Source organism: Dasypus novemcinctus, chromosome 5, assembly GCF_030445035.2.
Source record: "Dasypus novemcinctus isolate mDasNov1 chromosome 5, mDasNov1.1.hap2, whole genome shotgun sequence".
In the NCBI taxonomy this organism is placed as follows: domain Eukaryota; kingdom Metazoa; phylum Chordata; class Mammalia; order Cingulata; family Dasypodidae; genus Dasypus; species Dasypus novemcinctus.
In genome coordinates, this window is record NC_080677.1 from 13,873,879 (window position 1) to 13,887,370 (window position 13,492).

The window sequence follows — 13,492 nt, forward strand, 5'->3', positions numbered from 1 at the left end:
GAATGGGGCAACAGAATATTGAATGGGTAACTCAAGTAAAAACTACACAAAGGCCATCTGGAAGAAGAACTTATTGGGTGGAAGCCCTGTGTAATTAGATATTTGGACATTGAACACTGCATTCTAGTGGAAGAGAAACAACCCTGCAACCTATGTTGAGAAATAACTGAGCTCTGAGGGGTTGCAGGTCCAGGCAGTTGCCTGATTAGTCTACAGCTTTGTAAAGGAATCCCAACCTCATCATACCCAATTGAGAACACAATCCCTGGGGCTGATTTGTCATCTGGGCCACAGTGATGTTACTCTAAGTTCCCCTAATCCCACTCTGGAGTTAAGGAAGTTGTCTCTGTCCTGTAGAACTCCATGGAAACATGGCCACAGCACTTGGTTCCTCTGGTGACACATGTAACTTCTGACCTCTCAGCACATGTGGAAGAACTCACTGACTCTATCAAAGTGGCCCAGGATATGACTTACCTCCCCAGATTGGATGATCAGTCCTGGAAGGACTAGGATAAATAACAAGACGTAATGAGTCCCTGCATACACTGTGGCTTGAGGTCTCTGACAGGCTGAATGGCTATACTTGGCAATCCTTACCTCAAGTTATTGGGCAAGGACATCTTGATCCCCAGGAGGCAAGGAAGGAGGTGTTAAATAATATTGTCTTTTTCTCTCCCCACATTATCTCACAGTGATGGACAATCCCGTCATCCAATGGCCCCAATGATACCAGCTTTTCCTGGAGTCAACAATCTAAGCAAATCTCTTGGCTCTATCAGCATTTGGGCATCACTCTACATTCATTGCAGCCAAACAGTCAACATGGTGGACCACACTGGCCTACTGGATGTATGAACTACTGTCTCAAGGAAACTACTCTATAGACAAGTAGAATAGAATCCACTGGTGATGAGAGATTACTTTTTTATTTTCATGAAATACATCTAGCTTCATTTTGATCCAACACACAGGCTCTTTCCATCCACAAAATATTATGGAGTACCAAATAAAGTTTTGGAAATAATGGTTTAAATTAATGCATTTTTTCAAAAAGTGCAGGACATTTAATATATTAGTGTATATTACAAATACCCAAAATAGAGAATCTAGTATGCAGTTAACTGCAAAATATTTTTTCCAAAATCATTATTTTAAGTGGACCATATATCAGGATTCATTTCAGCAGGACACATTTCAGATGGTTTTGTGGTATTATGATAGATACAAATAAGAACAAGTACATTCAAACTATGGCTTTAAGAAAATTATGTATCTCATAATTTAGCACCATGGAAACTAGAAAATAAAGGCAAAACCAAAAAATAAGCAACAAATTTGGATACTCTGGCTGAAATTAACTTATGAAGGCCACTTAATAAATAATGAATTCAGAGTAAACAATTATTCTGTTTGGTCAGGAGAAAACACCCTAAAATTTTATAATTTTTTAATTTTTTAATTTTTAAAGAAGTTTACAAAAATGTTACATCAAAAATATAAGGGATTCCTGAATACACCACCCCCTCACCCTCTTTCCCCTATTAACATCTTTCATTAGTGTGGTACATTTGCTACAATTGATGAACACATATTGAAGCACTGCTAGTTTGGTCTATGTTTTACGTTATAGTTCACACTACACCACATAACTTTTATTGGTTTTGATAAAATGTATAATGGCCTGTATCTGTCCTTGCAATGTCATGCAGTACAATTCCAAGGTTCCAAAAAAAAAAAAAAAAGGCCCATGTTACACCTATTCTCCCTTCTTAACTACAGAACCTCTGGTGGTCACTGCCTTTATATTAATGATACAAGCTCTTCCATTGCTAGAAAGATAGTAAATCTGCCTTAGTCCATTGTTGAATGCCCCCCTCCCTTATGTTTCTTCATTCCTCAGTCATGAGGAGTTGGGAGGGTGATGCTCACTCTGTTTCTGATTGAGTTTACATCCCATGGGGTAGATGGATGGAACTAAATTTTTTGCCATTGTAGATACTCTCTGATTTCTGGGATGGGCACTGTCCATCATCATCCTTTTGTTAGTTACTTTTTTTTTCTTCAAGATTAATTTTTCTCCCCTCTCCTCCCACCCCAGTTGTCTGTTCTCTGTGTCTATGTGCTGCATCTTTTTCTTTGTCTGCTTCTGTTGTTGTCAGTGGCACAGGAATCTGTTTCTTTCTGTTGTGTCATCTTCTTGTGTCAGTTCTCTGTGTGTGCGGCACCATTCCTGGGCAGGCTGCACTTTCTTTCATGCTGGGCGGCTCTCCTTACAGGGCACACTCCTTGCACGTGGGGCTCCCCTACGTGGGGAACACCCCTGTGTGGCACGCACTCCTTGCGTGCATCAGTGCACATGGGCCAGCTCCACATGGGTCAAGGAGGTCTGGGGTTTGAACTGCAGACCTCCCGTGTGGTAGACAGATGCCCCAAACACTTTGCCAAGTCTGCCACCTTGTTAGTTACTTTAGGTGAGTCCAGTGAACTGGACAGTAGGTGTTGCCACTCTGCCAGCATACAACATGTCTTAGTATCCTCCTGGCACCTCTATATTGGGTCACATGGAAAGCAGAGCCATAGATTTTATAGACCACTTATTTCCCAGACACATCCCACCAATGCTCTTGCAAAAGGCCACTTCTAGTATACTATCAGAACTTGGTCCAAATGGAAAAGATTACCAAGAGTTCTCAGGTCCTCCTGAGGCTAGAAAACCTCATCATAGCCTGGGTCCTGGGTAACAATACCCACTGGAAGTGCCTACTGACAGGGTAAATTCATTATGGTGCTTCTGAAGGTCCCCTTGAAAAGACACATTTGCATGAGGGGGTGACAGAGGTTCCCATCAACAGTGATGCAGATGTAAAACCAGACAAAGGCTCTTGCCTCCCTGACCTGGCTTCCTGAGGACACCAGATGTTCAGGGCTTGTTCACTTATGCATCAGCCAACAGTAAGCTGTCTGCCATTATATCGCTTATAACAATGATGAGAAGACATTCTTTAGTTTTCTATTTAGGGTAAACATTTAGTATTTCAATATTACATAAAATATGAGGTGTAGGGGTGAGAAAAATACCTCTAGCTGCCCACATTATAGTAGGAAATTATTCAGCAGCCTTTTAACATTATGGATGAAATTATCTGTAAGGTTTCCATATATGCATGTTCTGGATCTTGATTTTCCAATAAATAATGTCAAGGACAGAATATCCAAAAGTGGATCACCATAATGACATTGCCTATGGTCTCTGTAGATTTAGGAATCAATGAATTGTTAGATTTTGAACAAGATGATCCTTTCCATGGGTTCTGGCTGGACTAATACTACTGTGCCATCAGGAAGGGACAATGAAAACTATATGAACCTCTACTTTTTAAGTGAACCACTATGTGCAAGACCCTCTCCCCACTGTTAAAGATTCTAGTCAATCAGATGGAGTATTGTTTTCTCTAAAAACAGAAGCAAAGCAAAGTCTTCCATTTGTTCCCTTCAAACATGTAATAACTGACCCAAAAAAATGCCCATGACTGACTCATAAGAGGCAACTACAGACCAATGTTGATTTCTCCTAGAAGGCTTTCAAATCACAGATTTTACACATTTTCCTATCCCCAAACTTATATAACATTTCCACAACTGATATCCATAACTCAGCCCTCAGATACCCAATTATTTATCCAAGCCCCTCAAACACTATCACTCACAGAAACTGAACTTTGCAACAGAGATGACATCCATACGCATTTTCTCCAGTATTAATTTCCTTGATCAACTGAAGTAGTATGGATGACTACAGGAACGTCCACTTGATTACAAACATAATGTCTGTTCAATGTTGAGTTCGCAGTACCTCTAAAGATTAAATGTATAAGTGAAGTCTCTTCCATATCCAAAACCTTTATAGTGTGAATTCTCCCATCTCATCTAAGGTGAGAATATGGACTGATGGTTTTCTCACAATTGATGACATTTGTAGTGATACTGTCTAGTTCAAGTAATCTCACACTAAGGATAGAACAATTAAGGTTTTCTTATATAGATGATATTCTTATGGTTTCTTACCAATGTGCATTCTCTCATGTTGCCTAAGAGTAGAACCACGAGTGAATGCTTTCCCACACAGATGACATTCATGGGGTTTCTCTCCAGTGTGACTTCTCTCATGTTCTGTAAGCCGAGAATATCGACTGTAAGCCTTCCCACATTGGTGACATTCATGGGGTTTCTCTCCAGTGTGAGTTCTTTCATGTTGTCTAAGATGAGAATTTCGACTGAAAGCTTTCCCACATAGATAACATTCATGGGGTTTCTCTCCAGTGTGAGTTCTCTTATGCTTTTTAAGATTAGAACTTAGACTGAAAGTTTTACCACATAGATGGCATTCATGGGGTTTCTCTCCAGTGTGAGTTCTCTCATGTAGTTTAAGGGAAGAGCAATAAAAGAAGGTTTTCCCACAAAGATGGCATTTATAATGTTTTTCTCCAGTATGAGTTCTTGCATGTCGTTTAAGAATAGAAATTTGACTGAAAGCTTTCCCACACTGATGACATTCATAGGGTTTCTCTCCAGTATGAGTTCTCTCATGTTGTCTCAGATGAGAATATCGATGGAATGCTTTCCCACACTGATGACATTCATGAGTCTTCTCTCCAGTGTGAGTTCTCTTGTGCTTCTGAAGATTAGAACTTTGGTTGAAAGCTTTCCCACATAGATGACATTCATAGGGTTTTTCTCCTGTGTGAGTTCTCTCATGTTCTCTAAGATGGGAATATCGATTGAAGGCCTTACCACACTGTGGACATTCATGGGGTTTCTCTCCAGTGTGAGTTCTCTCATGTCGTCTAAGATGAGAATTTCGACTGAAAGCCTTCCCACATTGATGACATTCATGGAGTATCTCACCAATGTGACTTCCAATGTATTGTCTGATGCCAGAGTGTTTCATTAAGGCATTAGCACTTTGGCAGTATTCATATGATTTACTTCTAGTGTGAATATGCTCAACTTGACTAAGAGATGAATGGTTGTTGAGGACTTTTCCAAGTGATTTGTCGACATATGGTTTCTCTGTCAGGTGAACTGATGTATGTGAAGCCACTGTGCATCTGTGAGTAGAACTATCTTGCAGATAATTACATTTAAAGGAATTCTTGTGAGTGCAGGATCTCTGCTGCGGGAAAGTAGATGAGAGACTCTGAAATATTGGAACATATTCATGAATTTCCACATTTTACTAGGTATGAGTTCTAGACTGATCCTCCTGTCATAATCTCCCATTCAGACAAGTTAGTTTCATGTACACATTACTCTCCTCCATGCACAGATATTTCCTATTATGGTAATTCAATTACAGACCAATCTGATCAATTTGAACTCCATGATGTTTCCAAGATTATCTATGTGAACCATATTTAACGAACTCACCTTAGAGTTTGGAGTTCAGATTATTTTTTCTCTAAATTCAAATTATCATAGATATTTAACTGGATTAGCATTTAATCCCAATATGCATTATGGTTATGCAATGTACTGAATTCCTAATTTATTCCACTCCGTGGTATTTATTTGGAAAACTAGCATTCACACAATGAAGCTTACCAATGATATGATGGTTGACGCATGTTTCCTACAGACAGCTTGGGTGACTATCACTTCTTGTTTTTTAAAGGCACCTTTTCTGCCTGTAAGAATTACAAAAAAAATCACAATAAATTCTTACAGTAGCATTACAGGAATGAAAATATTGGAAAGGTCCAAATATCCCTGTTACTATGTGGCAAGCATTCATATTTTGCTGGGAAGAATATCAAATGAATATTCTTGGCAGAAGAAAAAATTATAGGACATTACAGTCATGAAAGAGTTTCAAGATTGAAATATAAGAAATATGAAAAAAATCTGGCAAGACAAGAATGTAAAAAGACAGAAAATCTTCAAAGACTGGGAACATACCCAATGTCGAAAAGATTTTCAGTATTGAAATATGAGACAAAGAAAAAGAAGTTGGGATGTCAGGGAGGTAAAAAATAGGGAGAAGCTTCCAAAAGTAGGATCTTAACAGAGAGCATTATGTATTCCAAAAGCAAATGAGTATTCCTTTCCTAAAGTCAAAGACACTTGAATCAATCTTGGGAAGCGTATGGAATAATGATCACACATGATGAAAATTCATCTAATATCCTCACCTACATTTCAGAAATGATAACTTACTTAAGGAAACCTGAAGTTGATATTTTCAAGCATCTTCTAATTATTTGAAAATGCCTCTTTCTACAGCTGCACAAGTTCTTAGAACTAACCTGGACTCTGGTTTTGTGGAAATCCTATTACTTCTCTCCACACTTCTTCTCCTTGTTCCAAATGAGAAAGCACATCTGATTTGCAGAGCCCATGTCCTGTTTGTAGGAAAAATGCCCCTGGATTTTAGGTTGTATTAACAACAGTGCTTTACCACCAAGTCCATATAAGGACAGCAAAGAGTAAGTTAAACATTGAAAGTCCATGTCAGACTAGCAAAGAATAAGTTAAGCATTGAAGGTCAGCAATGCAACAGTACCTTCAAAATAAAACATTGACAATAGCTCAACAGGAAAGATGTAAAACTTGACCATGTGCCCATTTCAGTGGACCCACTTTTATTTGTTGCCCATGCCAAGTTCAGGGAGAGTCTACAGAATCCTCTAAATTCTAAATGGGGAAAAATTCTATGTTTCCACTGTTTACACTATGCTTTATTATGTTCAAATATAATCCAATAAACATAACTTCATCAGAATTATCTCAATTTTATCTGGAAAAGTATATATGTGATATTTTCATAGTGTGTTCTGAAACCTCAGCATAGCCCTTGGAGTATAATATTTATTTCAAATAATCACTCATTTATCCATTCAAAAATTAATCATTAAGTTGCCAACATTGCCCTGAGTATTGGAAATTGAGATTCAAGAAAGACATTAAGTTGTCTTCAAGAAACTTAAATTCTATTGGGGTGAAATACATGTAAGAAAAATGTAAGGAAACAAATTAGAGAAGTTGATCGAGACACTTGAAGAAATAAATGAAAGGTGATTTACTATATATACACAGTTAGAAAGTAGATAGATAGAAGATAGAAATAGATGATACATTTTGATGACTCACCAACTGAGACAAGATGATTGATAATCTCCAGCATAACTTCTCTGAAAAGTTTTCTTTGGGATGAGTCTAGCAGGGCCCACTCTTCCTGGGTGAAGTCTACAGCCGCATCTTTGAAGGTCACTAACTCCTAAAAGATCACAGAAATTTTTGTTCATGTGGGAAACGTTACCAATGACCTGCATGTGAGGATATAAATGACAGCACTGAGGAAGCAGAAATTGTATAATTGAGCTCGAAATGTGTTTGGAGTTCTAGTCAGATCACTGTTAGGGTTGAACTGCAACTTGCCTTAAAGACACATTCACAAACACGTATAAATTCTGAATACATAACACAGGAATATCACATGACATGAAGTATGAAATATATCTGGAAATTTCCCAATAAATTTTTTAAAATTTTGACTTCCTGATGCTGATTGTAAAACTTGCTTTCAAACATCACAAAACACTTTTCCATCTATTTCAAGTAAGTCCACAGACTTATCTGAAGGCAAGCTACATTCATGGTATGTCATTTTTAAATAATGTGTATGGTTAGGTTATTCACTAAAAAGGTTGGGCACATATTCATCCCATTTATAAAATCATTTGATAATACGTTATGCATTTTCACACATTCAATCAGCTAATGTGTGAACTGATTTCTAGCTGCAGTCATTCAAAGACCTATTATGCATTAAAATGACAGGGACTTTGAGGACATATCCAGAATTCTGTAGAACTGAAAGGTTTCATACAGAACACAGGATCAGTAGGTGCTGCCTCCATCAACTCTACATAACTAGGTGTCCATTATCATATAGAAGAATATATCATTCCAGATCTCAAGCCTGGGACCACTGAGAACGTTTTAATGAAAGATGGCCCTAGACTATTTGTGGTAGGATAGTCCCATTCCCAACTACTCTAGGGTCTAGAAACACAAGTTTTAATTTTCTCTTGTATCTTCATCTCATCTGTCTGATAAAGAGTAAAAGAAGCCCATTAATTGCTCTTGGTCTCTCCAAATCTTCAGAAAGTTTCACAGAAACATTTTTTTCCCCCTACCTATTATATACTTCCTGACTGCACAGCCATATTTAATGAAAAATACTCCCTATACATTATATCCATTTATAAAATTAAAATAACGTTGATTTACAAACTTTGAAATTGGACGATTGGGAACAACTCTAAGTAAAATTATAGCTTTTTAAAAAATATTTCAAAACGTGAAAACAAATTCCAATAAAATATTAAGAAAGTTAAAATTGGGGAAAATATATTAATTATTTTTCATTTCCTTTTATTTATCTTTTGTGCTTCTGGCAACAATGCAAAGCCCTACACCCCTGCATTTGTAACAGCAAACTGATTGTACCTGCTAAAACTTCAGCTGCCCTTCTAACTTTAATACTTTATTCTTACCTCTATGACCTCTGTTCACTGCATGCTTAGCCAATTATAGCTACTAACATGATCCATGAGTGCATTATTTCTCCAATGATGCCATGGCTTCAGTGAGAAAAATAAATATCTCTCATGACTTCAGAGAATACATAGACTTAATGGAGGCCAGGACAAACTACTGCAATGTTAGAAAGGAGATTACTTAGTGATGAGTCCCTAATTTACCATAACTATTATAGAGTTTTGTAGGAATTTAAGTGAAGCTGAGATTCTTGAATAAACCCTGAATACAATAGGAATATTCATGCCAAGAGGAGAAACATGACCATCTGCTGGTAACAGAAGTACAATTTTAGTTAAAGAAGAATTCCTTACTCACCCGTGGTTGCATTGTCAATTGCTCAGGTGACAACTGTCTTATACTTGGTTTTCACTCACAACCAGAGAAGTATGATATGAGCAAAGCTAAGAATGGAGAAAGAAACCTTAAGACTCAAATCTTCATCAAAATTTTCAGACCCACCTGTCAGGAATCCCAAACCCTTCCCTTGGGAGTAAACCCAGCCCAATCAACAGGAATCTGAAGTGTACTCCAAGAGAAAGAATGGGAGGAGTCTCCTCTCCTAGGATCAAGGGGTTGGAGGTCTTGGTTTCTCTGACTGATAAAGAAGACACCTTCATTGTACAGATAAGAACTTGACAATCACTGAATTGTATTTATTTAATAGCCCATGATGTTGAGGCTTTTGATTCCATCCCTGATTCTAAAGCATAAGAATTCCTGACCCATATCACATCTGGGATTAAGTCTCAACTACCAGATAAAGCAGTCTGAAATTTCTTAGATATAATTATTCTTGGTTTATGTAAATTTAAATTGGTTCTCCAATATCCATTCCCTGTTTTCTGGACCCTCATTCCTTTCCTACTTACCCTGAAGCTGACCTTTGGGAAACACTGTCCTTGGTTCTTCAACACATGATACCTAACAATGTAACTCCTTCAACACTGAGTTCTAATTCTTACCCCAATGGATTTGGACATGAACCAAGAAACTTAAGTATATATTTTATAGGATTCATCAATACAAGGTCTTGAACAATTGGGAGGGATCAATGTCTCCCATGGTGCAAACCTACTCATAAAAATCCCCTGCTTCAAAAATAGAAAATGTATATTGTTCATAACATCATTGTCAAGTCTCACAGTCCTTATAGGATTAGGAGGCTCAAAGCTCAGAAGACATAGAATAAATGAATTTGGGAGAAAATCTATATGAACCATCGATATCTTAGTGAAGTGGTAGCTGATAGCTTGTCCTCTATTAATCATCATCAGTCACACCATCCCCACATTATAATATTTATGTAAGGTAAATGAAATGTATATTGTAAATTCTGTTCTAAAATATCATCAATGATTACATGCATTTCATGGACAAATAATGAGAAGATATCATGAAGAGAGATAGGATTAATTCAGCCACTCATATCTTAGGAAAAATGGTTGTAATCAATGTGCTTAGAGTATGAAATATTTTTAAAATTTAATTCCCCACAATAATCCTACTGAAAAACAGACAGCTTACCCATATAACAAATGTCATAAAGGGAGATTCAGAAGTATTTAATAATAAGAGAAAATTACATGGTTAGAAAAGACTTGGCTAGAGTTTGAATTTTTTCATGTCTCCCAATCTCAAATTCTTTAAGGGTTACATTGCCACACCCAAGTTTTACCTGGAATGTCACCTCTCATATCAATAATTGAGTCCTCAACTTGTCAAAACTTCCTTTTCAGATAGTTTGCTGACAGAATTACACCCCATGCCCAAGTTCCCCTGTCCCAGGAAACCTATAATGCAGTGAACCCACTTCCCAAACATTAGCTTACACCTCACCTAATGTTTATTGCCCAATAATATCAGGGCATACTCATTTCTGCATATACCTCCTAAGAACATTTCTGATGCTGTATTTATTCATTCTGCCAATATCTATTTACCACATCTTCCCCCATTGGAGGGGGCTCTAATTCCCTTTCTTTTTCATTACTTCATTGGACACAGCACATTACTAACCTACAGCTTAGGTCTATATGCACAATCACAATTCCTAAGGACTTCGAATATATCCGGCAAACAGACTAGGTCTTGATAATTGATCATTCCCCCATGTTCTATAATCACTCCTAGTCCCATAGTTTTGAATCTCACATATTCTCACTTGTCACATTACTTTTAAGATGTAAGATTAATAATAATCAGATGAATGATATAATTTGACAAATCTCCTTAGCTGAGCATCATAATCTATACAATTATTCCACCATTCATACTCATTAATAATTGCTTCTCTCTCATTCAATGGTCATGTTAGACCTGATTATTTTTTTTTTAATATTTATTATTATTTTTTAATTACATTAAAAAAATATATATGAGGTCCCATTCAACCCCACCCCCCCCGCCCCCCACTCCCCCCACAGCAACACTCTCTCCCATCATCGTGATACATCCATTGCACCTGGTAAGTTCATCTCTGAGCATCACTGCACCCCATAGTCAATGGTCCACATCATAGCCCAGACTCTCTCACGTTCCATCCAGTGGGCCCTGGGGGGATCTACAGTGTCCCGTAATTGTCCGTGAAGCACTATCCAGGACAACTCCACGTCCTGAAAACGCCTCCACATCTCATCTCTTCCTCCAGTTCCCCACACCCAGCAGCCCCCATGGCTACCGTTCCCACACCCATTCCACATTTTCTCTGTGGACATTGGATTGGTTGTGTCCATTGCACATCTATGTCAAGTGAGGGCTTAGATTCCACATGGGTACTGGATGCACTCTTCCCGCTTCTAGTTGTAGACACTCTAGGCTCCATGTTGTGATGGTTGACCTTCTTCAACTCCATGTTAGCTGAGTGGAGTAAGTCCAATAAGTCAAAGTGTAGGAGCTGAAGTCTGTTGAGGCTCTGGGCCTGGGTGTCATATTATCAGTCCAGAGATTCAAATCCCCTACATATATCTTAAACCCAGCACCAACTACAATTCCAATAAAGTAGCATGCAAGTCTTGTGAAAAGAGATCCCCTCTGAGTCCATTTCCATCACGCAGAAACACCAGCTCCAAAGTAGGGCCATCTGTCATGGCAGTGAACCCCTTCTGCCATGACCATAGAACCCGTGGGTCTCTTTATCCCTCAAAAGAACCAATACCTGGGGTTGTATCTACCTTATCTGTCTCTTAGACTCTGTTCAGTTGTACATAGGGGTATTCCTTCCGACAACCTCCAGACTCTTTTTTAGAGACTCACAGCCTTATAATCTCATTTCTCCTTTCCATTTCCCCCTTACATTAGGTCAAACCGCTTCCTGAAGTCATGTTATTATATGTAGATAGGTATATTCTGCTGTTCCGCATTGAATCTTTAATTCAAGGTCATTTTCTAGTTGCTTCTTCAGCTGGTATGTGGTAGTGATCCCTCGGTGCCAGGGAGGCTCATCCCCGGGTGTCGTGTCCCACGCTGGGGGGAATGCATCACATCTACATGCTGAGTTTGGCTGTGAGAGTGGCCACATTTGAGTAACATGAAGGCTGTCAGGAGGAAACCCCCAGGCACAATGCTACTCTAGGCCTTGTTCTTATTGCAGGTGCATAGGCTCAAAAGTGTAGCCATTAGTATCAAGAGCCCACTGTTGGGCCCTCCTTCCTTCCTGGTTCTTGCTGTTGCACCTGGAGGATTGCCGCTGCTCTCCCAGGGCCCACAACAGTGACCCCCCGGCCAGGAGCCCAGTACCCCCCAGCTGTTGTTTTTAATTGTTTCCACTATGAGTATATATAGACATTACCATATACCCTGGGCATATGCCCTGTATAACTCCCTGTCAACCATATATATCCTGTCAATAACATCCCATATCAGTATTCCTCCGCTGCCATTGTTGAACCACTCTGTGATCCAAAACTTCCCGTAAAGTGAATCCCAACATAATGTCAGCTTCAGAAGAGTCTTAGATCACCAAAATTCATATATACAATATACAGTATTTCCCCAGATCCACCATAAAACCTTTTCCCTTCCACAGCAATAATCTTTTAACTTATTCATATCATATTTCCTGAAACTGATGTACAGATTCCGAAACTATAGTTTTCAAACAAAGTAACATTTGTGCTTACTATGTGGTCCATACTTTAGGTTGTACAGTTTTCTAAATTTTTTAGTTATCCTATGTTTTGTCTTATGGTTTTCATTATTAGTCTGTCGTCCCCTATATGTTTTTGGTGTAATATTAGCTGTTTTATATTCATCCTCGTGTACTCTCACATAACTCCTCTTTTGCCCCCTTATTTACCTTTGTTCCATCCATTGCACGTCCGTTTTCCCCTCCCCTTAGGGCCCACAACGCCTGCCAATCTAATGCCCTGGGAGCCGTCCTTTCTCACGAGAGATACAGTTCTCTCTATTCGACGGCATTAGTCTTCCCCAGGATATGGGTCCACCCCACCCAATGGTAGAACCCACCTTGGCAAAATGAGCCTTCAGCTATTCCCTCCGGAGTCCTCCCGCATCAGACCATACCCCCTGAGCGTCCTAACCAGGTAACCCTCCTACTTATACTTTGATACGTTTTACTCAACATTTAGTTCTCAATGAACTTCTGGCACTCTCCCATGTTTGTATGTTGCCCCTCCCTCCCACCTATTTCTTGGACCATATTACCCCTCTTCCCATCCCCAGCCCCCCTCAAACCCAGAAAACCCCACCCGAAGGTAACCCCTTGCCCCCATTTTGTCCCTTCTTTGTGCTCATACTTACCCCCAGCTCATCACAGATTCCACCCCTACAGACATTAACTCACATCCTTCCTCCACCCCCCGATTTCCAGTAAGCCACTTTTCCAGACTCTAGCTCTCTGAGGCAGTTAACTTATTTCATATCATTGAGA

At 38.9% G+C, this 13,492-nt stretch overlaps 1 protein-coding gene across 7 annotated transcripts in view; it reads right to left on the reverse strand.

The window, feature by feature from the left end:
• Window positions 1-899: 899 nt before the first annotated feature.
• Window positions 900-13,492, reverse strand: part of LOC101425218 (zinc finger protein 596-like) — a 75,702-nt gene continuing 63,109 nt past the window's right edge. For 2 of the 7 annotated variants that reach the window (XM_071215073.1, XM_071215072.1), the window contains 5 exons: window positions 8,920-9,005; window positions 7,150-7,276; window positions 6,306-6,401; window positions 5,605-5,687; window positions 900-5,173 (listed from right to left, as the gene is read on the reverse strand). In XM_071215073.1, coding sequence (XP_071071174.1) covers window positions 4,055-5,173; window positions 5,605-5,687; window positions 6,306-6,401; window positions 7,150-7,276; window positions 8,920-8,931 — 1,437 coding nt within the window. In that variant the 5' untranslated portion in view covers window positions 8,932-9,005 and the 3' untranslated portion in view covers window positions 900-4,054. Of the gene's footprint in view, window positions 5,201-5,604; window positions 5,688-6,305; window positions 6,402-7,149; window positions 7,277-8,919; window positions 10,921-13,492 lie in introns of all 7 variants that reach the window. The other 5 variants (XM_058296735.1, XM_058296734.1, XM_058296739.2 and 2 more) reach the window with 3 other exon arrangements.